This window comes from Solea solea, chromosome 8 (genome assembly GCF_958295425.1).
Source record: "Solea solea chromosome 8, fSolSol10.1, whole genome shotgun sequence".
Classification (NCBI taxonomy): domain Eukaryota; kingdom Metazoa; phylum Chordata; class Actinopteri; order Pleuronectiformes; family Soleidae; genus Solea; species Solea solea.
The window spans coordinates 3,552,097-3,578,168 of record NC_081141.1 but is presented as its reverse complement, the minus strand read 5'-3'; the positions used below and the strand labels follow the sequence as shown (position 1 = coordinate 3,578,168).

The 26,072-nt window shown below is 43.8% G+C and overlaps 1 protein-coding gene across 3 annotated transcripts; it reads left to right on the top strand.

The window, feature by feature from the left end:
• The first annotated feature begins 382 nt into the window (after positions 1–382).
• On the top strand, positions 383–25,918 carry fgfr1a (fibroblast growth factor receptor 1a). 3 transcript variants are annotated; one of them, XM_058635248.1, is made up of 18 exons: positions 383–935; positions 5,985–6,165; positions 10,779–11,021; positions 11,646–11,735; positions 12,835–13,007; positions 14,616–14,739; positions 15,587–15,777; positions 16,046–16,196; positions 19,093–19,283; positions 19,776–19,921; positions 20,484–20,605; positions 20,706–20,816; positions 21,459–21,649; positions 21,733–21,855; positions 21,949–22,019; positions 22,113–22,250; positions 23,324–23,429; positions 23,522–25,918. In XM_058635248.1, exons 2-18 carry the CDS (start codon positions 6,012–6,014, stop codon positions 23,696–23,698), a joined length of 2,502 nt encoding a protein of 833 aa, XP_058491231.1. In that variant the 5' UTR covers positions 383–935; positions 5,985–6,011; the 3' UTR covers positions 23,699–25,918. The 3 variants fall into 3 exon arrangements, with proteins under 3 accessions (XP_058491231.1, XP_058491233.1, XP_058491232.1); XM_058635250.1 differs by lacking the exon at positions 16,046–16,196 and adding an exon at positions 16,979–17,123 and having other exon boundaries at positions 384–935; XM_058635249.1 differs by lacking the exon at positions 16,046–16,196 and adding an exon at positions 16,979–17,123 and having other exon boundaries at positions 384–935; positions 19,093–19,290; positions 19,777–19,921.
• The last annotated feature ends 154 nt before the right edge of the window (positions 25,919–26,072 follow it).

Sequence of the window (26,072 nt, the reverse complement as noted above, 5' to 3'; positions counted from 1 at the left end):
TGTGCATTTTACCCAAGTTATTTCACTTTTGTTTTGGCCTATTAGGCCCCGTGACACTGTTTGTTTGTTTCTTACAATCACCATTTAAAATGTTTTTAATCGTCTTTTTCTCATGTAAATGAATTCCACATATTTGGTGTGGGAAGGATTATTAACATAAATATTAAATAAATATTAAATTTCTGCCAGTAAAACCTCTTAAATAGTGCACACTGTGCTTTTAATTAGCCCTGTTTACTTCAGTCCTGTAAAAGTATTCAGTGATACACTTTGTAGTGAGCTGCTCATGTGGGCTTTTATTTTGTTAAAAGAGACCGGATGTTTTGTGTGTGCGTGCCGCCGTGTAACTTGACTGTGGTCCGGAGGATGCACATACTCCCAGATTTAAGGGGGGAGGTTTGGAGCAGCCTGGACTCGCGGTGTCTCACAGCGTTTCTCCGACAGGAATGAGCGAAACACTTTCTAAGATTTTCTTCAAAAGCACCTCAGTTTGTGAAGACGAATAAGAAAAAGAACAAGAGCTCTTTTGTCAGAGTCTTTAAGTCTACTTTAGGACACAGTTTTCGGGGACACTTGGTTTCATCGCGAACGGAACCTTTTGGGGATAAAGGGACGAAAGAAAAGCGCCGCTCTCTCCAGGTTAGCCCGGTAGGATAAAAGAAGCTCGTCGTCAAGGAAAATAGACCCCGTTGTTAAAAGGTGATTTAAATTGGCTTTATTTAGCGAGTTTTTCCCCGCTCTGTCGCTTATCTGGCTCTTTCGGGGGTGGAGGGGGACGCACATTCTTTTCTTCTCCCCGTTAAGTTTGGCAAAAGTATGCGCAAACTTGTTAGCTAGGTGCCCGGAGTACGTGAGCTGCACACGTTTATGCCTGGATTTACCGTTTTCCTCAAGTTTCAGCCCAGCACGGAGTGTTTCACCGGCCCAGTCTGAAGGTGAGGAGCTGCTGTTACTCTGGTTCTTGTGTGTTTACTCGCACGAAAACAAATGTTTTTAATTGTCTGCATTTATTGACCGGGATAATTAAAAAATGAATAAAAATGTGGCTCTTAAACTGACAAGTAGATGTTGAATTCACATTAAGCTTGTTTTTCTGTGGTAAATGTTAATGTGCTCTGGAAATGAGTAAAAATAAAAAGGTTCCTTTTTCTTTTGCATCTGCTTCATCTACTGTTTCTCGACACTGAGGGGGTTTAAAGCACAAAGGCCCAAATGTTGCATGGACTCCTGCTTTAAACACCTTTGATTTGCTTTTGTTCACATCAACTATTTTACCTTTTTATATAAATACTGTGAAATGTGGTAGATTAAAGCCACACATGGTGATGTTATTTGTTTTATTCAAAGTTCCCGAAAGTGGAGCTAAAATGGATTTGTTGTTTGTTTCTCTGTCTTTATCAATTGGGATCACTTGTGTAAACAATGTAAACAGCAGATGCCCCATGATTTGGATCATTTTAGTATGTGTGTGCAGTGTGAACAGCAAAGGTCTCTTTTGAATCTGATCTTTTCATGTTAGAAACACAAATGCAAGGCCTTGATTTGTTGCATATCCTGATCTGATCCAGAATGTTTTTTCTTGAAAGTCTGGACATCAAAAACATACAAACACACAACACATGAAATATTGTGTGTGTGTGTTTTCAGTTTTAAATACAATTCAAATCAGATGTTTCACTGGTGCACATTAGTCTGAACCATTTGGCTGCTCAAATCACGTTTTAACATTTTGCCCCTGGAAACCGTTTTGTTATCACACAACACAGTGGTCTCCGGGAGTTCTGCGTCGCAACTTGACAAATCGATTTGTTTGGAGAACGAGACGATTCGCCTCCATCTTTCTTCCAGCCTTGTTTGAAAGCCGTGCCATAAAATAAACAGGGGGTACACCTGCGTCATTACCAAACCGACCCAGGCAGACGGATTGGTTTTGTCTGGATACATAAATCTGATTTGATCCCTCGCAGTTAAAATACAATCCGTCCTGCTGTCTGAACGTAGCCTGAGATGTTTGCTTCATGGATCCAGAGCAGGTCTTTGAAAGTCTGGACTACACGTTGTTATCCATTCATCGTAGCCCTTATCTTTAAAGGGAACATTCAAGTAGGGGAGTGTTTGGGTTCGTCCATACCTTCCACATTTTATGTCCACAGAGTTTTGCTACACTGGCAAACATTAGGGTCTACATCAGTGGAGTCTTCCACCACACATGGACTTGGTCTCATATTCCAGTCGCTTTTCATGTGTCTGGCACACCATGTGTCCATGGTTACTGTCCTCTTCACGGTCTTCTCTTCAATCAGAAGAGTGCGCCACCAACTGGATCAGACAAAAATGTGGGAGTGCTGGTGTATGCTTCGGCACAGGGTCAGCGCGAACTGCAGATGATGACACAGAAAGTATGAATCTGGCCTCAGTGACTGCTCTCAGCGTCCTGTTTGTTTGGAGAGAGACGGAGACGGCAGAGACGAAACACAGCTTGTGCATTGTTTTGACGTTGGAACAAGAACAGCTGAGGAAATGTGTTGAACACGTTGTGAAAGGAAGAGGAACCAACGTGTGATTGATTTTCTCCTTGCTAGTTAATTATTAAATTGAACACCACCGACATCAGCCCGTTCACTGTGAGCATGTTTGGGTTTCTTTGATAAAGAATTGACACATTGATACACAAAATTGCGCAGATCTTTTTATCATCATAATATCTTTTAAGAAATATTCATGCACACATAAGCACAACACCATAAAAGCTGTGATACAATGTTGTGGATTATTAGCCCTTCTTGTTTATTCCTTTATTTATCTTTTGTCTGACAGCTGGTAAACCACTAAATGTATATCAGTGTTATTTATTTCGTCAAAACAATGTAAATCAGGCTCTAGTTTTTTTTTTTTTTTTGGGTGTCAAACTACCAAACCTCAACAGTTAATTTCAGTCCACATCATCTGTTTAAACTCTCAGAGGACATCCCATCATTTCTGCATCTGTCATGAAGTGTTGTTCTTCAGGGACAGGCCTGGTGTTATATGAAGCTCTAATGTTGTGTTATAAACAATAGAAGTTTTAAAAAAGCAAAATGTCCACAGAGAGGAAAAACAGTTTTCTCCTGAACCGAGGGTTAGAATAGTCCTGCTCTTCCTTATACATGACGGCTCCATTTGAGTGGAATCTTTGTAAAGCAAATGAGTATAAATATGTGTTGTTGTGGGTGTTAGTTTTTACTAGCAAGTGAACATAATCACTCATAGGTCTGCCACTATCTTATTGTCAGGAAATGTTCATCTGTGATTCCCAAAACTTTGAAACAATGTTCTCATAACTAACTCTTAACAGAGAGCTTGTTTTAATTAATAAAACATTGGTACGTTGCTTTTGTGTCTGGAAAATAATCAGATTTAACTGCGTGTTTCTGTAACGTCTCCAGGTTCGATTGATCTATCCACAGGCGGCAAAAACCTCCACTTTGAGTGCGAACCAAAAATGGCACAGAATCAAATAACTTGAGTCCCCACATTTGAGTGTAGTCTTGCACATGACACTTGATCTCCTGCCGTGACACGCTGCTGGTGAACCACTGGTTCAGACTGCGAGGCTGCAAAGGGGAGAGGGGGGAAAAAAAAGTGTGTGTTTTTGTAAAAACAGTAGCCTTAGGGAAATACTCTGATGCTCTTATCTTCCCCGGCGCTGCAGACTGTCATGTTGGCGGCTCAGAGTGCACACTGAGCCGGGGATGGAAGGGGGTACAGAGTTTGGGAGCGGAGGAATTTTCTGCATGGATGGCGGTGAACAGTAATTATGGTGCAGGTCATGTTATGGGTAAGGCCTGTGGCCTTTGTCTTTGTATAATGAGAGAAGCGAAATGGGTCTTGCATCTTCTAATCTGTTTAGTTTAACCCCATTTATTTTTCAGGTTTTCTTCTCTGGAAATTATAGGAACCCAACATTACTAATAGCTCTGGAATATTTCCCCATGAGTTCTACTTTTGAGCCTTTATTTCTTCCTTTTAGACACCTCGGAAAACTAACTGAATGTGTTTACACACGAACACACCGTCTTTATATTCCACTTTAAACCTCCCACTGCTGGAAAGTTTACCCTCGCTTTTGAGTTCAGTCCAATGATGCCTCAAGTAAAACCTTTGACTACATGTTTATCCACCTGAAGCAGTGGTTGAATTTTAGCTTCAGTGCATCGTGGTGTGAAATGTGTGTTATTCTAACTAGAGCCGCAACTAACGATTACTTTCATAATCGATTAATCTGTCGATTATTTTATCGATTAATCGTTTGGTCCAAAAAATATCAGAAAACCTTAAAAAATGTTGATCGGGGTTTGTCAAACCTGGAAATGGTGACGGTCTCAAATGTCTTGTTTTGTCCCTTTTTTAATGATTTCTTTGTTATCCAGAGCAAAGTAATGGAGAAAATACTTACATTTAAGAAGCTTAAACAAACGTAAATCTTGTTTTAATCATAAAAAAGGCTTCAAACCGATTCATCTATTATCAAAATAGTTGTCGATTAATTTAGTAATCGATTCATCGTTTCAGCTCTAATTCTAACACTAGTATCCCTGTTAAAAGGATTCTCACCAATATTATGTCCCTGCCAGTGTGTGTGTGACTCAGTCTCTGCTCACAGACCCACTCACCAGTGTAAATTGTGTAAGCTGAACCTGCTGTTGTGTGTGTGTGTGGATAGTAAGACGCGGAGTATGTTTGACCTGTGATCCCATGGGAGCGGAGTATGACTGAGTGTTGTGTCATACGCTTAAGGACCTACTTCCTCCCCGTTTCAATCGTCGATTATAGAAACGAGGTCCCGGGGAACTTGGATTCGGCTGCTCTTCGCAGTTCCTTCTGTCTGGCAGCGGACAAACTTTCTTGGAGGCCTCCCAAACACTGACTCACTGCATACAAGGCTGCGATGACCAAGCTTCTTTATCCCCCATGTCAGACCCCCCCGACCTTGCTCAGCTGCTAGAACACTAGACCTTTCTTGGAAAGAGAAATTGAATTGGTTTTGAGGAGAACACAATGACGTTTCAGTGATGAGTGCTCACACAAACAATGACCACAGCTGCATCTGTACACGTCTTTGTGTGGAAAACATCACGGGTCAGGGTTTTTCTTGGATCCAGATGTGTTGCGTTATCACACGGGCAATATTTTTAAATGTATTCATGGCTCCATTTATCATGTTTTCAAGAGTGAATTAAGACGAGAAATGAAACCAGCATTTGGTTTGACACTTCTTGTCAACTCGTGTTAGCAAATGGCTGCAGGAGGGTCATTTTAGGCTGGAGGACCAAAACCAACTGTGAGGTGATAGATCTCTCAGTGTGGAAATGGTGGCATGAAGGTCTCTTTCTACAAGGGTGTCATGTAGCAGGCAGTAGGTTTGTTTTTTTGGCCTTAAACGAATTTCTCAAGGGGGGGGGGGGGGGGTTAAGGGGTTGAGGGGCAACTGTAAATCTCTGTGGTCAGATGCTGTGGAGGCGATGATGTGAGCAGATGTGCACGTGGTGGTCAACCACTCTATGTCCCGTTACATTACATCGTTGAACTCTAAAAGTGGTCCAGCAACAACAAGGACAAAAACAACCCAGAAACTTGATAGTGTGATAGCCTACTTAAGGAGTTCAGACCTTTTAATAGTTGTTTTGAAGTTTCAAAAACAAGACGTTTTATTCCGAGGAACGGGGCATGGCATTGACTTGAGATATCAGACTTGAGGCCATGCTGACTCTCGACCGTGTGGTTTCTTATCTGTGGTTTTTCTTCAATCAGCCCTAACTGCTGAAGCACCCACCTCCCAACCTTGCAGAAGTACAGAATATTCTCTTCTTCTTTTCAGATGACCAAGGAATTTCAAAAAACTACATGCGGAGAATGTATTATTTTGTGTAGTTTCTAGAAAATGTGTGGGATTGTGTTTTTATTTACGTTCTAATGTATTTATTTGTTTGTTTGTTTGTGTTTAGGCGAGCACTGCGAATGAGCCGCTGCTGATGCCCCAAAGGTCTGAATGGAGTTCAAGTCGCAGCGGAGCCTTAAGTTGTAGCTCCCTCAGCAGAATGCTGATGAGGCAAAGTGTACTTCTGATCCTGGCTTTATTTGCCCAAGTTTTAAAGACCCAGTGTCGACCGGCCAACACCGATGAAGGTAAGTTGACGGCTTAATAACTCCCAGCTACTCTGGTCCTGGTTGCCGTATTAATAAATACTGTGTAACTCTTTGAACTAATACACTTAAAAGTCGGACTTCTTTTGACTCTTGCCTTTAAGAAACAGTCCCTTCATAATCAAAGCTTTGTTCTTGGTGCAGGAATGTAATTCTAACGCACTCCAGGCTTTGGTGAAATCTGTCCTTTGTAGCGTTACCGTTCCCCCCACATCCCCATTTTCCCCCCCGAGTCTGATGTTGTGCATTTGAATTTGCCAGATGTAGCACAACTCTGTCTCTGACCATTAGTAAAAAACCTTTGTTCGCCCTAACGGAACAAATTCACACCTCCTGGAAACATTACAAATGAACTCCCTGTAAATCTTACTGACAGAAGTTTGGTCCAAATGGTTTTTGATTTTGTAAACCGCACAACTCTGAGACGTGAGCCTCGCCCCGGCTCCTGCACAAGTTCACTCCTGAAAAGGAGGAAAACGGCACTGAAATTGAATCCTTAAAAATGTGTCTCTTGGATTTCGTCCAGCAGTGTAATAGCTGCCTGGACTTGTGGGCAGACGGGTTTGGATGTTTACGCTCCACAGTCGGAAGTGGGGAGCAGCAGAAGAATATGATAAAGCCTCGGCATTATAATTAGAGTAATTAAGCAAGAGGGTCTCTTTTTAGGCTGTAAGCCCTAAAATAAACCCGGTGCGGCTGTGTTTAAGCCAACAGTGGGACAGGGAGGAGAAAATGACTCCCATGTGTAGCCCAAGGGCAGCCCCACTACTGAGCAGTCCCTGCTCCTCTCCTCCTTTTGTAATGAAAAGGTATTTGTTGTCACTGAGAGAGGAGTTAACTGCCAGGGAAACTATAAATTATCCGTTTAAAAAAAGAAAAAAAAAAAAAGGAAAGAAGATGCTACTTTGAGCCCTCCCTTATCCTCAAAGATAGGGTTTCATTGGGAGAATGTTTGTCTTCTAAGGTGAGCCATAAATCTCCTCTGGGGTGGGGGAGGAGTGATACATTTACACACCACAAAGTTCTTAATCACCAAATGGCCAGGTACTATCTATGCGCCTCTGTGCTTTTCCCCCTCTTCTGCTCCCCCACAGACTTTAGCTTGGGAATGCTTCACCCCCCCCCCCCCTTGCTGCTCCCCTGCTGGGTGACGGATGGCTTCAGCTGTCGACAAACAATCACAGCAGAAGCATTTGGTTGCATTCCTTTTTGTTCTGGGCGAGGAAACAAAATAGTTGTATGGAAATGGCCGTATTTCATGCGTACTTCATTGTTTGTCTTGGGGGGGGAGTTGTTGTGTCTTGTTCACATAAGAAAAGAATATTCCCTGAACAAATTCAGTTCATTGAGTCCCTTCAAGGGCCACATGGACAGCCATTCACACGATTGCACGCCCTCTTTTCCTCAGTGTGACCTCTCGGAGAAACCGTTTTAGTCTCAAAAGCACTGCAGAGTTTGTGAATTATTTATTCGTTGTTCCCCCGAGGATTTTTATTTTCGATTCCATGCTTTGCCGTCACTCAGAGTAAAAGAGCCAGTGGCCCTTTTAGTGAAGGACTGTTCAGAGAGAGGAAGTGGGGCCCGGTACAGCACACAGTGTGTGAATTTAAGGGTTAACTCCAAAATGCAAGATTCTCACTCATTATCAATCAAGGATAACTGTTAATTGTAAATGACATTATGTCCCATATACTTTTTTATTTTGGGCAGGCTTTCATGTTTTTTTTTCATATCAACCCTTAGTAGAAAGGCAACGACACAAGGAGGGAAAAAACTATTTTACAACAATATTCAAACACTAAGATATGAATTGAATAGTGCTTTATGATTGATGCTAAACATTAAAATGAATGGTTCACATTCTGAGACTGAGCTCTGTATATAATCGATTGACTCGTTCTTGGTGGAAACTTTAAAAACGTCAGAGGAAAGTTCTGTTTTAAAAGTAACCGCTCGGATCTCACGCGATACTTTTTCTCATGGTGAAAAGTCAAGTTCGGAGCGACTTTTCTAATCACTCGGGTTGAAACTGCGTCAGGGTGAGAGAAAGCACCAGTTGCGTTCATTTAGTCTGCCCTGGTTTTACTGTGTTTGTTCATTAAAGGCATAATTTAAGTCTAAATGTAAGTGAACTCATTTGAATGACAATGGAAGCACTTTTCAGTGCATAGTAATCCTTGTAGCTCCCACGTGATAATCCATGCTGATTGCCAGCAGCTCATTTAGGAGTGAAAAGATCCTCCACTGGAGTTGCTTTCAGGAGGGACACTCACTGGGAGATTTTTTTGTTTTCCTTGCTTGCTAATAGGCATTGTCCCTTTCCTTTTGCTTCCTGTCAGTCCTGCCCTTTGTCACCCACCCACCCTTCCACTTCCACTGTGGAGAAGAACACGAGCCACAGCCATTTTTCACTGCGCTACAGCAGGGCCTCCACCGCCCTGACTTCACTGCATTCAACCATCACTCCAGTGAGAGCAGGAAATCCCAGAGGTCATTCACGCGGCATATTGCTTCCTATCTCGTAGTCGGTCCCATAGATAGACGGGGGCCAAGTCTTTCCTAACAGACTCTGTGACATTTCCCCTCCACTTTAAAACCTCTCAATGCCTTTTGTCCTGTAGATTTTTTTTACAAGATTTATATTAGTTTATACACTGATTATAATTTATGTGAGTCAGTTTTTCCCAAATGGTTGGAAGTGCACATGTTCTGAAAATGTGGTCCTCTTAATCCGTTCTAATCCAGTCATAGCAACAGCAGTAGGATTTACTGAGATTCAAAAGAAACTTTTGAAGAAAATTTGAGACAAAAGACAAAAGTCAGAAAACTCGGTGTGTTTTTAATCACTCGCTCTAGTTTGGGCCGCCGGTTATCACAGAAGCACAAATGGTCCTGATCTACCCCGCAATAAAGCAACTAGCTAAATTGACGGCTTTTATGGGCGTTTTTTTACGATGTCTGCGGCCAGATTAACAGCTGGGATGTTGACACAGCCTTATCAGTGGCATCTCCGTTTAGCAGGCAGGCACAGAAACGTCACCGACGGGCCTCACACACAGTTGAGACCTCGTGTGTCCGGGTTAAAGACTTTCAGCTCATCTCTAAATACTTGTTCCGCTCTCGCTCCTCCCCTACTAGTTTTGTTTTTGAGGAGAAAGTTGATCCTGCCCCCCCACCCACCCCGGGCCCCTTTTCCTTCTGGGATTAAGAGCCTGTCAGACATATGTGATCCAGGAAATACCTTTACAAGACCCAAGTGGGGTCACCATAGCAACTCGCACTAGAACCTGCCACTGCAGGCCCTTTCTCGTCCGCTCCTGTGCACATGCTCACTGGTTAGCTCTCCCCGCTCACTCTCTCCCCCCCTCCCCTCATTGTGTGGCCGTCTTTGTTGCGATGGTGGGGAGGGATTAGTCGGGTTTGCCGGTGTTCTGAGGTTGTGCTGCGTGTTATGTGCTTCCTGTTGGGAGGAAATGTGTTTACAAACAGGCAGTGTGTTCAGATTGATTTCATTTTGAGGAAATGATTCCTTAAGGTCAGGTTGTTTTATTGGTTTTCAACAAGAGACAGTGTAACAGATCTTGTTTTGTAATGTACAAATAAAATGAAAAAAAAACCCTTCCATCCTTTTGATTCCTTGGATGAAAGTTAAGTCAACCAGACTTGAGCTGTGTTTCCACCGGGTGGAACGGTTCGGTTTGGGACAGTACGGACAGATTTTGTTGTGTCTCCATTAGGAATAATACCAAAATAACCACTCTTTTACCAGAGTGAAACAGTATGGTGCGGCTTTACTCATGGCTGGATGTCATCACGCCGGTAAAAGTACTGTTCTGCGTCAAAAACGCAAGCCTGACCCAGGGCTTTACCATTCCAAACTGGACCGTACTGTACCAAACCCAATCTTACCATGATGGAAACGCAGCACTGTTGCCACAGTAGACCACACTCACCCTTAATAATGACGCCAAATCTCTCACGGGTAGGGCCCTAAATATTTCCCAGTCAAGTGGTTTATCTAAAGATTGTTTTGCTATGATGTAGAATGACTTAAAGTAATCAGACTAACAATTACAGAAATGCCCTAATTGACAAGTTGATTGTGTGTGGTGATCCTGAGTCATTAATCGCCGTATCTTGTGTGCCTTTTCGGTTCACAAGTGGGATCTTGAGCCCGTGTGTCAGGCAGGTCGACCAGCAGTGATCTTTACCTTTTGTAACAAGACAAACAACACCAATGTGACGGACAACGTGTCAGCATAATTAGGTTAGCCCTCCCCCCTCGCAGACTATGTAGTCATTTAGAACAGTGTGGCTCAGGTGTCCTGTTCACCGACGCCTCCCCTCTCGTCATTCCTCTAATTGAATTTCACCTTCCTTTCCCAAGTAGCTCCTTGCCCCGGCTGACGATACGGCCTTGAGTAATTTAATGCAATTGCATTTTATGGGTTAATCAGAGAAGCCGGTTTCTGCTCTCTTTAAGGTTTGTAGGACAGATCGAGCTGATGTGACGCAGTGTATTCCTATAGGAATAATCCTGTTGGATTATTCTAGGAACACAAACCATGTAATGTATGTATTTTTTTTTTTTGCAGTGCTTGCGGAAACGCAAGCAGAGCTGTTCACGCGGTATCCCGGCGATCGTCTGGAGCTGAGCTGCTCTGCCAAGGAGCAGCTCCACGCCGTCAACTGGACCAAAGACCACATGGCCGTAGCGGACGGGGAGCACACGCGCATCCGCAACGGCCAGTTGGAGATTGAGACCGTGGAGTTGACGGACTCCGGTCTGTACGCGTGCACCACCTTCGGCAACCACAGCCTCTATTTTAACGTCACAGGTAAAGACACGGATACGTCTTAATAAAACTCTTCTTATTGTACTATAAAGACATGAAATTGTCATAATGTTGTATTTACAGTCTTAGAAAATGTGTTTGACGATAAACCCCTTGAGATTCACCATCACACATACATGGAGTTCAGATATTAACGTCTCTCCTGAGAGATCTAATCACAAGTGGACAGTGTTCTGTCCACACATCCTGGACGCGTCCCCCGTGACCACTTGGGATCAGATCTCAGTTTCCCCATCCTGTTGCGCAGATGTGATTTTCTTGTTTGCAAAAACAATTATGTTTTAAACCTGGCTGAGGGTACAGGTGTGTGTGTGTGTGTGTGTGCGGGTGAGAGAGGAGAAGAATAGTTGTGGAGAAGCTGTGACTAAAAATGAAAAGCACTGTGTGCTCAGGCTGTGCCATGACATGAGGTTTTAACAATTAGATTTTTGAGGCGGTCAGTTTTTTTATTGTCACGGTAGCCGCAAATAAATAAACTGTTTTGGTTTATTGTAAGGCTACAGTGGTACAGAGGGGAACATCCGCTGAGCTGAAGCAGATTAATGTACCTGTTGTCCAGTTGCCTTCAAATGTGTTGATTTCTTTTTCTCTTTTCGGTTTCACCAGTTGATACCCTGGCCTCGTCGGAGGACGACGATGAAGACGAGGAGTCCTCATCCGAGGAAGCCAAACTGCTGGGCAGTCAGAAACTGCTGCGTAAGTGTTCATCTCCTCATGTAACAAATGGTTACTGTTGACTTGTCGGGCCACGGTGACGGGAATATGACTAACCGTGCCGTATAGTCAGTGATTTAAGAGCTTTGTTATTAAATTATAGGTATGCTGTGTGCGTGTGTGTGTGTGTGTGTGTGTGTGTGTGTGTGTGGGTAACTTCTGGGTGAATGATTCCACTCTGATTCAGAGGCTTTTCACTACCTCAGTGACGGCTTTTACAAGAGGAATGTCCCCGCAGTGACTCACCGTGGTTAACCTTAGATGTCTTCCAATTTGTCCACAGAGCAATTAAGACACTCGGCCTTCATCATCAGGCTACTGTTGCCCACCATGGCCACACACACACACACAAACACACACAGACAATCCAGCAGCTGCCGTGTGTGGCCAATATGCTGACCTTGAGTTTGCACTGTGACTCCCTGAGTTTCATACTCCCCTGAAATTCATGCCAAAATGTAACAAAGGCAAAAGACAAAGATTTCCTTTTATTTACTATATTATATATGTGAATATACTGTACACTCACCTGCCACTTTATTAGGTACTTAAGACACCTAATGGGATGAAAGGAGTGGAACCTGATGTAGTTTTCTGCTGCTTTAGCCCATGTTGTGAGATTTTGATCGATTGATTGCTTGATATCTTTATTTCGAACTATTAAAAATAGAAGAAAATGAATAAACAAATGAAAAAAAAAATAGTAATAATAATAAAAAAGGCAATTTCACTATAATACATTTGACTCATTTGAAAGGGATAGGAAGAAGCCTAGGCTTGTCAAGTCCTACCCCCATTCTTCACCATTAATTGCAAACTCTAAATAAAAATAAACTAAACGGACAATACAATAAAGGGAAAAAGAAAGCTACTCCAACCAAAGTAAATTTTTTTGAACCCCAGCTTTGAACGTTCATGTTTAAATGCATTTAATTGCTGCCATGTCATTAGCTGATATTTGTGAAAATGAGCCGTTGGACAGATGTACCTTCTATAAAGTGGCACAGCGTTTCCCTGTGTGTATATATATTGAAGCCATAATTGTATCCTGTGTCTGTTTTTGTTTCCTCGTGTTCTGTAGCAATGGCTCCACAATGGGCTCACCCAGAGAAAATGGAGAAAAAGCTTCACGCTGTCCCGGCCAGTAAGACGGTGAAGTTTCGATGCCAGGCCAGCGGCAATCCAGCCCCTACTCTGAAATGGTTCAAAAACGGCAAGGAGTTCAAGAGAGACCATCGTATTGGAGGCTTCAAGGTTCATAATTACATTTTAAAAATAGTCTAACTGCACTCTCCTAACCTGTTGTTGTTGTTGTTGTTGTTGTTGTTGTTGTTGTTGTTGTTGTCGTTTTATTATTATAATATTGAATCAGGCGTTTCACATCTCACTTACGAGGACTATACTTTCCCCTGGAGTAAGAAACACTTTCTGAACTTTGGGAACGCAGCGACGAGTTCCAGATTTGACCTGACAAACAATACAAGATGAAACCCTAAACCACAAATAGGTGTAGTACCTCCAGGTGAGCAATCCTAGCTATCTGCGGGGATGAAAACTAGCACTGGCTGCCCTCATTCTGCTCGTCATTTCATCGCCTTTTACTGTAATTACATCCACGCAGAGGTAAATTAACCCCGATACCCACTGTATCAGTTATATACGACGTGCGCGATCGCTCTTGTCAGCGTCTTCCCATTTTCAGACCGGTTGAATTCAAGTGTGACGCTAACTGCTCGTAAAGTGCGGCGCTGTAAAGGTCGATAAGACAGTTTACACCAGTCTCTTGGTTTACAGAGCAGAGGTGTGGACAGGATCTATTCTATCTGTCTTTTACTGTAAATGCTATCACGCGTCGCGCGAGAGATAAACATGATTAATCAGCCTTTTACTGTCGTTTCCCGTTGCCAAATATAATTTATGGTCTCCATCCACAGCCTTATCAGACAAAGCGTGATGTGTTCATTACGTATCGCGAGGCCGAGCTCTGTTTGCCGAAATTGTGGCCGTTGCCTTACAGGTGTGGGATATTTGTGCGTGTTCGGAGACTCGGAAACAAACAGTCGGCCTTCCCGACATCTGCTCCTCGCATCAAGGTGTGGGCTCGTCCAGCCTTGTCTTGTGCTTCCCTAGCCTGTCTCCATTCCCAGCTGGGACACATTTAGGAGTTTCCTCTCAGCTGCCTGCACCTCTCTCTCCCCCACACAGCCGGGCAGCACATTTAACCACCTGGCTGCTGTTTTTTCGGGGTTTTTGGTGCAAAAGGTCTGCATCAGCGGGCCAGGGACGTCCGCCATCCCTCCCACACTCTTGCTTTTTATGGCCAGAAAGTCTATTGTTCATATCGTGGACATGGGGAACGTACAGGAGGGAGGGAATAATGTAGACCACATGCATACGAAGCCAAGCGCAACACATCTGGCAGCCGTGGCAGCTGCTCGGCCTCATCGTGTTTTGTACCTTAAATGAGGGAAACCATACCGTACGGCGCGGTCGGCTGCGTGCACGCATGTTTGATGTTGCCACTGCCTTAGTGGTTGCTCGGTTAATCACATACTGCCGGTCCTGGCAGATTTATGGAAGGAAAATTATGACGAGAGCCAGACATGAGTTGGCGCTAATAAGACATGTTCAGGCAGGAATACATAAAACAAAAACTACCCTTTCTTTTTCCTTATACTCTTTGTTAAGCAGAATAAATATCCACTGTTTAAAATACTGGAGGCTGTTAAAGGAAGGAAGTGAAATCTTCACATTGACCTCGCTTAAAATGATGTCAAAAAAAAAGATTTATAGCTCTAACAAATTACAGGATGATAACAAACTGCAATATTTTGTCTAACGCCTTCTCCCCCACGTGTTTAGGTCCGGGACCACGTGTGGACCATCATCATGGAGTCTGTAGTCCCCTCTGACAAGGGAAACTACACCTGTGTGGTGGAGAACCAGTACGGCAGCATCAACCACACCTACCAGCTCGATGTAGTCGGTAAGAACTTCCATCCTGGATTAATGTCGGGTGAACTGAGCCCGTGTACTCGTGGCTTTAGCAGTATATCAACTCTGAGAAAGAAACGATTGCTCCCCCAGGAGCTGCCCCCATGCCTTGCTCTTACACAACCGCTCGTATAAATCGCAAATTCCGCTTCCCCCGGTCGCGCCGTCCCTCGCGTTCCACCTCGACCCCAGACGTCTGGAGCCTGATGAAGGGGGAGATCCCTTCACTTCCGTACCAAGTCCCCACAGGACTCTGTTGAATCTCGGCCAGGTTTTTGGCTCATGTGTTTACTTTGGAGACGCATCGGTCATCACAGAAGGGCTATAAGATGGTTTCATTTCAAAGCAGCAGCTCCAGATGAGGCGGGTGAACTGTGCTTGATCATCTGTTTTATGGCCACGCGAGCAGCATGCAGGTCAATATGATTTAAAACCAGAGCTGCAACTGACGATTATTTTCATAATCGATTAATATGTTGATTATTTTCTTGATTAATCGTTTGGTCCATAAAATGAAAATCTTAAAAAATGTTGATCAACCCTGGAAATCTTGTCTTGTTTTATCCACAAACCAACATGATTCACTTTTAATGATTTCTTTGTTATCCAGAGCCAAGAAATTAAGAAAATATTCACATTTAAGAAGCTTAAAAGATCAGAAATCTTGTTTTAATCATGAAAAAAGCTTCAAACCGATTAATCATCATGTAAAACATCAAAATACTGTTTAACAGTCAAAGTTGGTTTGACCAGTGAAAACTTTGAGGTGTCTGTGGTTTTGATAAAGTCTGCGACACGTGCACATATCAGAGCTTTGTCTCCCCACCTTCCCCCCGCAGAGCGCTCTCCCCACAGGCCGATCCTGCAGGCGGGTCTGCCGGCCAATCGCACCGTGCCCGTGGGAAGCGACGTGGAGTTCGAGTGCAAGGTGTTCAGTGACCCTCAGCCTCACATACAGTGGCTGAAGCACATCGAGGTCAACGGGAGCCGCGTGGGTCCCGATGGTTTGCCGTATGTCCGTGTCCTTAAGGTATGTGTCCAGTTTAACCAAGCTTTTTATTTGTTGTAATGCATTTGTTTGTTTTTCCCCTGATGGCCGTGTCACTTGCTGTAAATGAGAATGGCTTAAGTTTGAATTAAAAACAAGGTCCTAACGTCTCCGTTTTAAAGGTCCAGGGTGTAACGTTTGGTCCAAATCAGTTAAATACGGCTGTTGTAAATAACCGACATGAACCAATCCACGCTGTTGTGTCTGCTTGTTTTGTCTGTGCTGCAAACGACTCTATTTTTATTTCCAGCATTCTGGGGTCAATAGCTTGGACGCTCAGGTGCTGACCCTCTACAATGTGACTGAGGAGGAGAGCGGAGAATATATATGTAAAGTTTCCAATTATATAGGAGAGGCCAATCAGTCGGCCTGGCTGACTGTCACCAAATATAAGCCCACAGGTAACCACCACCACCACCACCACCACGCAGCTGCATAGGGACGCCACACTGGAAGTACTTCTGGGACCACCTGGAAAACCTAAGAGCATATAACTTGAGAAAAACCTCAGTTGTTTCTCTCCTCCCTCCCTCCCTCCCTTCGTCTCTCCCTCCTGCCTCAGTGCTCCTGACTGTAAATGACGCTATGGAAAATTCCCAGCAGAACAGTTGAAAGTGTTCAGTCTCCGGTTTATGTTGGACCTGTTTTCATTCCTGCTCCATGCCTGTGCTGTGCCCTCCTAATAAGGGCCTCTCTTGCCATCTTCTTCTATTACTCTCGCTCCCTTGCCCTTCAAAGTCCTGTGTGCTTGGCTCACAGATTCTCTCTCTCTCCCTCTCCTCCTCCTCCTCTTTTCCAGCTGTCCTCCCCCCTGCTCACGTATGCTTCACAGACCCTCCTGTTGTTTGTCGTCAGCAAAAAATCCGAGCGCGACCTGTTCTGCCGTGGAATTTTCCATGTTGCCCATCTCTTGCATGTAGAGATGAGACTGAGGTATTTGATGTGGTGATGGGGTGAACCACTGTATGGTTCAGCAGTGCACACTCAACCTAACCAACTCCTCCACTAACAGATACTGGGAGACCCCTGCAGGGGGCGCTCTGTGGTTCCTTTTGGGCAGATGGTGTTGGATCGTGGAGGAGAACGCTCCTCCATCGCCTTTCTCTTTCAGAATCCTTTACTCATGGTTCCTTTTCCCCCCCCTCTTCGCCCCGTTGTTGGGTCTGCTTCCTTTATTTTCTAGACCGCTGGCCTTAACACCACGGACAAGGAAATGGAAATCCTCCAACTGAGGAATGTGTCTTTTGATGACGCTGGGGAGTATACCTGCTTGGCGGGAAATTCTATCGGGTTCTCTCATCACTCTGCATGGTTGACCGTTTACGAAGGTATCAGTAGTTCTGTCTCTTTTTCCAACTTCTCCCTCCGAACCCCAGCCTGGCTCTCCCCCGTCACATTTTCCAGAGCGAGGTCCTTTTTCTGACTTCATTTGAGAAAATGTCAAAGGAAGCCAGTGCAACTAAAACCCTCCCCCTCCCCCCCTTCTCCTGTTCTCAGCATGGCTCCTGCTCCATCTAGACTCTGTAGATGGACGAGGTCGGGCCATGTCTGTGCCGTTTCATAAATAAAATCGCAGAGCGCCAAACAACCTATGTGCTGCCCGTCAACCAGCCAGCCGGTAATGTTTTAAAAACCTGAGTGGTTCAATCCCTGGCTCCCTGTCTGTTTTTGAATCCCAAATTGCCCCTGATGGTTTACTAAAAAAGAAAAGACTTCTCATTGCACATTGACCAGGGGTTGTTTGGCAGCTCTGATGCGATTTTACTTTGAACCGCCTCTGCCGCTCTTCTGCTCCCTAATTGGCGTTTGCATTCGATTTTTGGTGTGAGGCTGATTTCCTTTGACAAGCGCCGCAAATGACACGCACTCCCGATGTCATTTCCTGCCGCGGGCACGGTGGCCGGCGTCGATAATTGGCTCGGTGTCTCATTCCTGAAGGTTCGGGAATGGGCATTCGTCCAGCGATCGCGCCGCTTGTCAAGTCAGCCTCTTTCGCACAAGTGCAGCTCAGCTTGTGTCGCCGGTGTTGGTTTTGGGGGGGTGTAAAGGCGCCCCTTCGGTCAGTCTGGGACCCCTTGGTTTGGGATGTGCTGTTCCGTCTCCAGCGATGGTAACACTTTAGATTAGGGAACACATATTCACTATTAACTAGGTGCTCACTATCATGCATAAATAGCACATTAGCCCTTTATTAGTAATTATTAAGCAACACCTTATACTACATAATCTTATTTTACCTCTATTACGACATGAATTAAGATTTTTCCTGATTAATACGTGCTTAATAATTACTAATAAAGGCTACTTATATGCATGTTAGTAAGCGCCTAGTTAATGGTGAATATGTGTTCCCTAATCTTAAGTGTTACCCCAAGGATTAAAGAGAATAATTCAGAATAAAATGAGCTTAATGTGATGTTTCCTGTACACAAGGGCACATCCCAGGCCAAGGTGTCATTTCCACTGCGACCGGGAGTCCGTTACACCCCTGTGTTGGTATGAATAAATGTCGGTGTTTTCACTGAGTGGGAGGAAAAAAACAAGATCTGAATTGAATAGTTTCACAAATGTTAGGGCTTTTTTTTAAAAAAGGAGAATAAAAATGAGCACATCAATAAATAGGTTTTCATTTAAGAATCATATAATGATTGCACTACCAGCACCAACACACCGAAAAAGAAAAAATACAATGAAAAAGTTAGTAGATATACTGGATATTAAATAAAGTGCCTATATTTTGTACATTTCCGGGTTTCATGATATTAATTTGGGGGAGCGTTGATGTTTTCACGTAGTCTCATGCTCTTTGGGAGCAGCGTTTTCTGTGTCGACTCATTTAGGCATTCCGCCTTAAAACGTGCTATAACATGCACAGATGAGATTTGACACTGCACAGGGAAAAAAAAAAAAAAAACATTATATGGGCACTTGCTATCGCTGTGTTGAGCCGATAAGAGGCCCGACTTGTAGACGAGCGAGTTCAAAACACTGTGAAATGTTGATTTGTGTAAAAGTCAGACCCTTTGTACACTGATGCACACACACACACACACACAATGAGTGAAATGCCAGATCTGGGCTCTTTGGATTAAGCTGCGATTCAATGACGGAGTGAAACCCGACGCTCGGGGAGTTTGTGTCCGTGTCAAAGGCTCTGGCTTTTAGCCACAGTGTGTGTGTTTTTAGTTGTGTTTATTTGTGTTGTTATGTACTTGAAAGCATGGCAATGGTGTGTCTTAAGTATGTGAAGTGACCCCAGCCCCTCCCTGTCGCCCTGCGCTCCCTCCACCCACGTAGCCGTCACGCACTACCCGCCGGCCAGCCACACGTACCTGGAGGTGGTGATCTACTGCGTGGGCTTCTTCTTCATCGCCGTCATGATCGCCATCGCCGTCATCGTCAAGATCCGCACGTCGTCCAAGAAGAGCGACTTCAACAGTCAGCTGGCCGTGCACAAGCTGGCCAAGAGCATCCCGCTGCGCAGACAGGTAACAGAAAGTAGATAGGGGGTTTGGAACATTTATACCTTTTCACCTCTTCCTTCTTAGATTTCTATTAATTCAGCACTAAAAGGTCCAGTGTGTAACATTTAATTGGATTTTTCTTTGGGCTGTAATTGAGTAAACTACCCATAAATATGTTTGCATACTGTACAATTGCTTTAAAATAAAAGAAAAGATTGTATTTAAGTACTTAAGGTTTACTCCTGATGTGTTTGTTACAGTAATTCTTGCACACTGGACCTTTTTTTATGATGCATTTTGACTTGTTTGAACAATTTCTCTGCAGTTAATCATAATTAAAGTTCATTGTAGAGCCTGGAGGTCTTGTGCAGCAGGTAAGTACGACTATTCAAAGGAGGGTTAGACGCCATGTGGTGTGTGGGTGGGTTTTAGCTTTTTCTTCTCCGCTGTTATCGGCTCGTACCCCCGACGTCCGTTTCATTTCGAGGGGAATAATGTCAGTCTAATTCACTTCAGGTGTCCGTGGACTCGAGCGCCTCCATCCACTCCGGAGTGATGCTGGTTCGCCCCTCCCGCCTCTCCTCGAGTGGATCTCCGATGCTGTCGGGGGTGTCGGAGTACGAACTGCCCCAGGATCCTCGCTGGGAGTTTTCTCGCAGCAGGTTTGTCCTCCAGAAAACTTTACATCCTAGCGGTAGAATTATGTTTAAATAAGCAAAAAAAAAAACAATATAAGATGTTTTTTGCTTGTAATGAATGAAAAAAAACTATATTTAAGCCTTACAAGATAAGGGTGACTCATTTTTAGCTATATTTGACTAATATTGTGAGGTTTTGTGGCTCATAATAAGCTTGTGATGCTCAAAAATAGTATTTTCCCCTCAAGTAGCATCTTTCCTGTTTGTTTCAAGTGTATTTAACTCATTTTTAGTTTAGTTGTGACACTGTTCTAGATTTGAGTCCAACACCTACTTAGACCTAATAAGATAAGAAACTGGCATTTTGAGACAAAATGTCTTGAAGATAGCATTCCTGACATTCCTGAGCTTAAAAACCTTCTGACGTGTCAAAAACAAGCTCATTTATCTCACTTAAATCTCACTCTTTGATTGTGATTTTGTCTTATATTAAGTGTGGGTGAGATATTTTGACTAGAAATTGGATAAATCTAAGTTTACCTGAGATTTGAAGATGAACTCTTCACACGTTCTCTGTCTCTCGCAGACTCGTCCTCGGGAAGCCACTTGGTGAAGGCTGCTTTGGTCAGGTGGTGATGGGGGAGGTGCTGGGTCTTGACAAGGAGAAGCCAAACCGCGTGACCAAGGTTGCCGTCAAAATGTTGAAATGTAAGTTAGTTCTTCATGTGTTCTAGTTTTGGATTGATAAAGTTAGTCTTTTTCACCATCTCATTATGACTCCACCCCCCTCTCTTGCTTCCTTTTCCAGCTGATGCCACAGAGAAAGACCTGTCAGACCTGATCTCAGAGATGGAGATGATGAAGATCATTGGCAAGCACAAGAACATCATTAATCTGCTGGGAGCCTGCACACAGGACGGTAGGACCAGAGAATGTCCGTGTGTTTTTTAAAAATGTGTAGCATTAGAAACAATTCATATATCATAGTTAGAGTGTAGCGCTTTGTATTCTTATGGTATCTCATGTAATAATGTTTCATTTTCTTTTAAATATTCTATAATCGATGTTGTTTTGATGCCTGACTTGGGACACAAAGATTCCCATAGACCTTTTTTTGTGCCACGGACCCGGTTTTATGTCCGTGTGTTTTTTAAAAATGTGTAGCATTAGAAACAATTCGTATATCATAGTAAGAGTGTAGCGCTTTGTATTCTTATGGTATCTCATGTAATAATGTTTCATTTTCTTTTAAATATTCTACAATCGATGTTGTTTTGAGGCCTGACTTGGGACACAAAAATTCCCATAGACCTTTTTTTGCGCCACGGACCCGGTTTAATGTCAAGACAATATTTATTTTTTTACTGGTATTTTCTAAGTATAATAATAAACGTGAATCCACTGTGTATGCAACTTTATTAGCAGCGTTCCTTGTATAGTTGTGACCTTGTGTACTGTTGCACCACCACTTCCATTCTCTCCCTTTTCAAATGAGTCTCTAATGATGTGATGTGATGTTTGTTCACTGCAAAAATAACATGGACAGTCACCATTTTCCTAGGTCCCCTGTATGTGATCGTGGAATACGCATCCAAGGGGAACCTGCGCGAGTACTTGAGAGCTCGGCGGCCCCCGGGCATGGAGTACTGCTACAACCCAGACCAGGTCCCCATCGAGAACATGTCCATCAAAGACCTGGTGTCCTGTGCTTACCAAGTGGCTCGAGGCATGGAGTATTTGTCTTCTAAAAAGGTAAAAAAAAAAAAAAACGTGTTTTGACTCGTCAGACTTTGTATTTAAAGCAGATCTGTTGTAACGTGTGTGTGTGTGTCCAGTGCATCCACAGAGACCTCGCCGCCCGCAACGTCCTGGTAACCGAGGACAGCGTGATGAAAATAGCCGACTTCGGCCTCGCGAGAGACATTCACCACATCGATTACTATAAGAAGACGACCAATGTGAGTGCTCCCCGTCAATCCGTGGACGTTAACGGTGGATAAAACTGCCGCTCAAAGCTGTAACGCGCAAACCTTTCCTTCCTTTTCCTGCAGGGTCGCTTGCCAGTCAAGTGGATGGCCCCCGAGGCTCTGTTTGACCGGATATACACGCACCAAAGTGATGTGTGAGTATCCGCGTTCACTTTTTAAGCTTCTCCACTTCAGCCTCGGTGGAACGCGAGGTGAACGTGTGCATGTGTGTGTGCTTGTGTCTGCAGCTGGTCGTTCGGGGTGCTGCTTTGGGAGATCTTCACCCTGGGAGGCTCGCCGTACCCCGGCGTCCCTGTGGAGGAGCTGTTCAAGCTGCTGAAGGAGGGTCACCGCATGGACAAGCCGTCGACGTGCACACACGAGCTGTAAGGAATCAAATTTAAGCCGTATAATTGGCCGACAGGGAATCAGTTTAGTGAATGAAATGTGTCTCCACTACACTTGGTGGCAATTTGTTGGGATTAGGCTTTTCCCGGTCGACGGATTATGTTTGATTAAGCTTGTCCAGCATCATTCGCTGTCTTTCTACTGTCCATTCATTTGAGAATATGGTAGACTGAGACTGAGCGAGGACCTATTGAAATTGCTCAAATTCTTTTTTTATTTCCAGGTGCCTCAAATTATTTTATTTTATTATTAATTTATTTTATAATTTATTAATTTATTTATTTACTTATTCATTTATTTAAATGCGAAAAACCGATGCAAAATGGCTCAGTAGCGACCCCTCAGTTCACATGCCTATGGAGCAGGCCGAAATTCGTATCGCATTGGGACCATGACCTCATTTTCATTCTTATTCCTTTTTATTCTTATTTTTTCGTATTCTTCTTATTCCTCTTATTATTATTATTATTATTATTCCCTTTTCTTCTTATTCTTTTTCTTCTTCTTTTGTGTACTGTCCTGGGAGAAATGAAATTTAGCAGCATTTGAGTTGGAATGTGATGTTTTCAGTCAAACTAACACAAGACTGACTGCTGTCTCTTACATTTCCTTGTTATTTAAAGAGTTCGAGAGTTACTGAGTGACGGCGTAACAAAATAAGAACCCACGTCTGCTGAAACATTTAAATACTCCCTTCATTTGACAACAGTTTTGTCTTGTAAACAAAAAACCGTTCACACTATAAACCTGAATCATTAGAAGTCAGATTCTGCTCTGTGTCTCAGCGTTGCCCCCAAAACAGTTGGCATCAATATTTATATTCCACTCCATCTTGTATATCAGAGAAATTCCAGGTGCTTAGCAACGTCGCGCTGGTCCACACTATTGTTTGATGACCAGTGTAATGACCTGCTCCAGGGCTGAGTCAGCGGCCACTGGAACATGTTGTTCAGCCTTTGTTTATGCGGCTGCAGACGAGAGGGTTCTGGACACTCGGCATGCCGATTTCTATCGTATTGATCTTGACGGTCGTTTTTGTGAATGTCTGCAGGTATATGATGATGAGGGACTGCTGGCACGCCGTGCCTTCACATAGACCCACATTCAAACAGCTGGTAGAGGATCTAGATCGCTGCCTGGCCATGACTTCCAACCAGGTCTGTTCTCCTCCTTTGTTTTTTTTTCTCCAAGTCGCAGAAATGTGGGAACACAAATGTTGATTTCTCTCTCCTTCCCTTGTGCTCGCCAGGAGTATTTGGAGCTCTCCGTGCCTCTGGACCAATACTCCCCCAGTTACCCCGACACCCGCAGCTCCACCTGCTCCTCCGGCGAGGACTCGGTCTTCTGCCACGACGCCGGCGCCGAGGAGCCGTGCCTGCCAAAGTTCCCCCCCCACTCCAACGGGGCAGCTATTAAGAAACGCTGATACCTCATCTCTCCGCTCAGACAAACTTTTGACATTTCCTTTTGCTCCCTCGCAGGGTAGGAGTCTTTATCCCCCCCCACACCCACACCTGGTATTCCCAGAGATGAAGCTATAACAAAAAAACAAGAAAACACTCTGTGCTCTGCGAGGAAGGAGCTGGGAGTCACCTCGTGGAACACGTCGCATCGCGTGGACTGAAGAGTGCCGCGTCTTTTTTTTCCCCCGGGTTCGTGGCGGTGACGGGTGTTAATGGGGCACTTTGTGTTAACGGGGGAGGTGGCGATTGGTCACGGCGTCACAGGAACGCTTCACTTTGGTCGTTCCACGGTCTGGACCCACTGTGATTTATGTTTTTTTGTTTTTTTTGCCGTCATTAGTGGAGGACAACGTTCCGCTTTCTACACCAAACCCAGACACAAACAAACAGGACCATTCATTCATTCATTCACTCTCTTCTTGTAAATACAGTTAGAAAATTATAAATATGAATATATATTTACACTGTACTCTTATTTTTAATACCATAATTGATTTATTTTCTTTTCTACAAGGTTTGTTTTTCGACCCGTTATTGAATGTAGTCGTCAGTAGCAGTTGTTACATGATTTAAAAAAAAAAGAAAAGAAAAGAAAAAAGAAGTTGCTGAGGATTACACGGCCAGTCGTCAATGGATTAAAAAAAAATATGTGTTTTTTTTTTTTTATTAACTGTACATGACTTTTATGACACCAACTGCAATACAGTGTAGCTCAGTGTTTGGGTGTCTCTCCATAAAGAGATGGATTTATAAATTCTTGTATATGCGACTGTGTGTGTGTGAGTGTGTGAGAGAGAGAGAGAGAGAGTGTGTGTTGAGTTTTTAATCTGGTTTTATCGAGATAATCCGTTTGCGCGGCCACAACTGTAAATATTCCGGGTTCTTTTTCCGGATGTCGCTCGCTTCCGTCGGCGTTGCGCACTTCCGCTGTGCACACGCCTTCAATCGCTGCCGTGTAACTCCCCGACGAAGAGTTGCAGAATACGTAATGAGGGAAAAAAAATAAATAAATACATTTAATAAATAAAATGTTAATCGCGATGTAAATCATGTTTACAGGCCCCCGCGTCCAATCGCCCACCCATTAACCACATGTCGGCCAGCGGCCCCCAGGAGAGCCGCAGCCGGCAGTAAACATGTCATTTATGGCGAGGGCTGGTGCTACACATCCATCCATCAGCCGCCCCGTGTCTCACTCTGGCTCCCTGCCACTGGTTGATGCATCACCTGGAGCGCAGTCTCCACGCAACAGGACAGAACCAGTTTCTGTTCATGCTGTGCAGGCCGTGGATCTGGCAACCACGTCTCGGCCTTCAAGGATGCAAGGTCACATCTCGTCGGTCGCCTTCACACACACACACACACACACACAGGCTGCCAGGATTCAGACAAACATGGGAGGATAACCTTGTTGTTTTCCCCCTTCGACATATCATCCACTCCTGGAAACGGGGGCGTAATAAAAAAAAAAGAGAAAAGCATCCCAGCCGCAGTGGTTCGGGTGACGATGAAGAGCCGCGTTCAGGAATAGAAGAGGCAGAGGAGAGCTCCGGCTTTATAACCCGCTAATGGTGCCGAGCTGCAGGCGGAGGGTGTTATCACGTCTGACAGATGGCACAGGAAGAGTTTGGTGTGGAGCAAAGTTCATCGGCCGTGATCTAATAACGCAACAGTAGCTGTGACTCGTGTGTGTGTGTTGTTATATTTTGGTGAATATGACACGAGTATAATTAGTGGTTTCTCATCAATCACAGAGATGGGGGAAAAAAAGAAGGGAAGTGTCTGTACACGTGCTGTGAGAATGACTATCTGATGACGAACTGAGGGAATGGAAAATTGATTTGGGAATTCTGGAATTTCAGCCATGTCCTAGAAAACCAGTTTTTAAAGAGCTCTGTTGTGGCCAAATGCAGGATGTGTGTGAGGCACGTTAATGAATTGCAAGAGCTGAGGTCTTGAAATGCCCCCCCTCCCCCCAAAAAGGCATAAAACTACAATAATAATAGTTGTAAGTAATAAAAAAAGGCTGAAAAAGACTTGGAAAGAATGTGTGAGAAGGCACTCGAATCGAGACAATAAAGTCACACAGAACAAGGTCAGGAATTAAATATTAAAAGCACATTATTTTTATTTTATTTTTAATTCAATTTACCAAAATAAAACCCAATTTTCTTTCAACCGAACTCGAAAAGTTTTGCTGTTATTACTTATTAATATATTTTAATGCTGTGTAATATTGTTGTTATTACCACTGTCATTAATGGTTTCATAATGCGATCGAACTGTGAGGGAGTGAAACAGGACGTGGTGATATAAAAATGCTCTCATTTTCCCCCT

Coding starts and splice junctions, on each gene's coding strand:
- fgfr1a (XM_058635248.1), top strand. CDS start 6,012: ATGCCCCAAAGGTCTGAATGGAGTTCAAGTCGCAGCGGAGCCTTAAGT. Junction 11,022..11,645: donor CCTCTATTTTAACGTCACAG/GTAAAGACACGG, acceptor CGGTTTCACCAG/TTGATACCCTGGCCTCGTCG. Junction 11,736..12,834: donor GGGCAGTCAGAAACTGCTGC/GTAAGTGTTCAT, acceptor CGTGTTCTGTAG/CAATGGCTCCACAATGGGCT.